The sequence below is a fragment of the Alligator sinensis genome, unplaced genomic scaffold (genome assembly GCF_000455745.1).
Source record: "Alligator sinensis unplaced genomic scaffold, ASM45574v1 scaffold1318_2, whole genome shotgun sequence".
NCBI classification, from domain to species: Eukaryota; Metazoa; Chordata; order Crocodylia; family Alligatoridae; genus Alligator; species Alligator sinensis.
This window is the reverse complement of record NW_005843067.1, coordinates 55,058-56,998: the sequence shown is the minus strand read 5'-3', so window position 1 is coordinate 56,998 and position 1,941 is coordinate 55,058. Positions and strand designations below refer to the sequence as shown.

The 1,941-nt window shown below is 68.5% G+C and overlaps 1 protein-coding gene and 1 long non-coding RNA gene across 4 annotated transcripts in view; both read left to right on the top strand.

The window, feature by feature from the left end:
* The window catches only part of AP5B1 (adaptor related protein complex 5 subunit beta 1), a 5,682-nt gene extending 4,954 nt beyond the window's left edge, over positions 1 to 728 (top strand). Inside the window, exon 4 of the mRNA XM_025193558.1 lies at positions 604 to 728. Coding sequence (XP_025049343.1) covers positions 604 to 728 — 125 coding nt within the window. The remainder of the gene's footprint in view (positions 1 to 603) is intronic.
* A 1,040-nt stretch (positions 729 to 1,768) lies between these two features.
* The window catches only part of LOC102373867, a 1,742-nt gene continuing 1,569 nt past the window's right edge, over positions 1,769 to 1,941 (top strand). The window contains exon 1 of one of the 3 annotated variants that reach the window (XR_003092094.1): positions 1,769 to 1,787. This is a non-coding gene — a long non-coding RNA (uncharacterized LOC102373867). Of the gene's footprint in view, positions 1,795 to 1,889; positions 1,909 to 1,941 lie in introns of those variants that run through there. The other 2 variants (XR_325314.3, XR_003092093.1) reach the window with 2 other exon arrangements.

Sequence of the window (1,941 nt, the reverse complement as noted above, 5' to 3'; positions counted from 1 at the left end):
CCCCCCCCCGAATTGGTGTGAGGGAGGGGTTGGGGGCTGGGCTGAGACCCCCTTCAACTCATCACAGCTGTGGGGTGGGTCTGGGCTGCCCCCCAGGACTCAGCACATTGGTGTGGGGGGGCGCTGGGCTGAGACCCCCTTCAATTCATTGGAGATATGGGGGGTTGGTCTGGGCTGAGCCCCGCCCCCAACCTTATTGCATAGGTGAGAGGGGGCTGGGGGGCTAGGCAGAGACCCTTCAACTCATCACAGAGGTGTGGAGGGTTGGGAGTGGGAGGCTGGGCCAAGCCCCCCCCCCCCATTCATCCCACAGGTGTGGGGGCAGGGAGATCTCCGGGCCCCTGGGTTCCTGCCCCCACTGGGCAGTGCAGGGCCCTGGCAGTAGCAGGGGCATTTCTACCCCAGCAGCAGGGCAGGGAGCGCATCATTGTAATCTGCCTGGCTCCTGCTCAGCTCCTCTGTGCCAGGCAGGGGCTGGCCTGGCGCATGGTGCTGCCCATGCCGCGGGTGCAATGAGGTCAAGGCCACCCGGGCCTATGTCCGCTGGGTCCTGCGCAAGGGCAGTCCCTGGTACCCCCTGGACCTTGGTCCCTCCCTTGGCAGGCCCCACTGCACCATCGCAGCATGCGAGCAGCCAGGGACCCCAGCTTTACGTGCTCGCCGCCATCCCATCCTGCCCGGATGCCATGAGGCAGGATGCCCTCAGCGAGGATGAGGGGCCGTGGTGACGCCACCCTGATGCCACAAGCCCCTGGGGCCCTCGGCCGGCGGCTCATCCACAGAGCCATCGACCCAGCATGTATCTGACGGGGCCGCTCTCCGGTCCCTCGCCCGTTCACCTCTCCGGGCGGGCGGTGTCCCTGGCTCCTCGGAGCCGTTGGAGGGCCGGCGGGGGCTGCCCGGTACGCTTTGCTCAGGTCCCCCTTGCCAAGACCCTCGCTGCCGGCCCTGCTTTGTGCTTTTGCTGCCCCAAGGCAGCAAGTGACCCGTACCCTCCATTAGCAGGGGGAACCGGTGCTCTGTAGCCCGGGATCTGGGAGAGCTAGGCTGACAAGTGAGATCTAGTTTGTGCAGCTAGATCTGGTCTGCTCCGGGAGGTCCCGTCCAGCCCCGCTTCTCTGTGACCCCAAGATTTCTGCCGGCCAGGGGCGTGGGGGCAGAGGGCAGGAGGGTATCCCCCGCCCCCCCCAGCCCCATGCACCCCCCTGGCTGGACGGTGCCCCCGGCTGGGCAAGGCCTCGCCTGGGCCCTGGAGCTCCAGGCTGCAAAGGGTTAAATGGCCCGGTTGAGCGGGGACGGGGTCCTGCTCGCCCCCTCTCGTGGGTCTCAATGGATGGGCCGTTGCAAAGCCCCCCAGTGTGTCCCCCCCACAGTCGTATTGGTTGAGACCAGTCCCCACGACTGGCTCCCATTGGCCAAGACGGCCTACGACGATTCTAGCCCCTTGGGGAGCGCTGGACTGTGCTGCAGCGCCCCCTGCCGGCAGGGTGCGCCCCGCCCCCTCCAGGCAGGCCACGCCCCTCTAGACAAGCCCCGGCAGGGGGCGCCCCTTGCAGCCAGGTCTCCCGTCAGGGGAGGGGGAAGGACTACATTTCCCAGCATGCACCGGACAGCACACTGCAGCCCCCGTCCGCCCAAGCGACCTACACCTCCCGCCGTACACTGCGGCGTCGCTCCTTTCTTCCCCAATGGCTAAGCTCCCAGCATGCCCCGCGCAGGGGGGGCGGTCCTGCTGCCGCTTTCCGTGGTGCTTTGCAGCCCGGGAAGCGGCCACGGAGCGCGCGTCGGTGAGAGGTGGGGGCTGACCCTGGCATGCCCGCCCCCCGGGCCCGGGCCCCCGCGCTCCCCCACGCCCCCGGGCATAAGGACCTGCCTGAGCAGAGGCCCACGGGAGGAGGCGGGGTTAAGGTGCCAGCCCCTCCCCCCATCACTGTCTCCCCC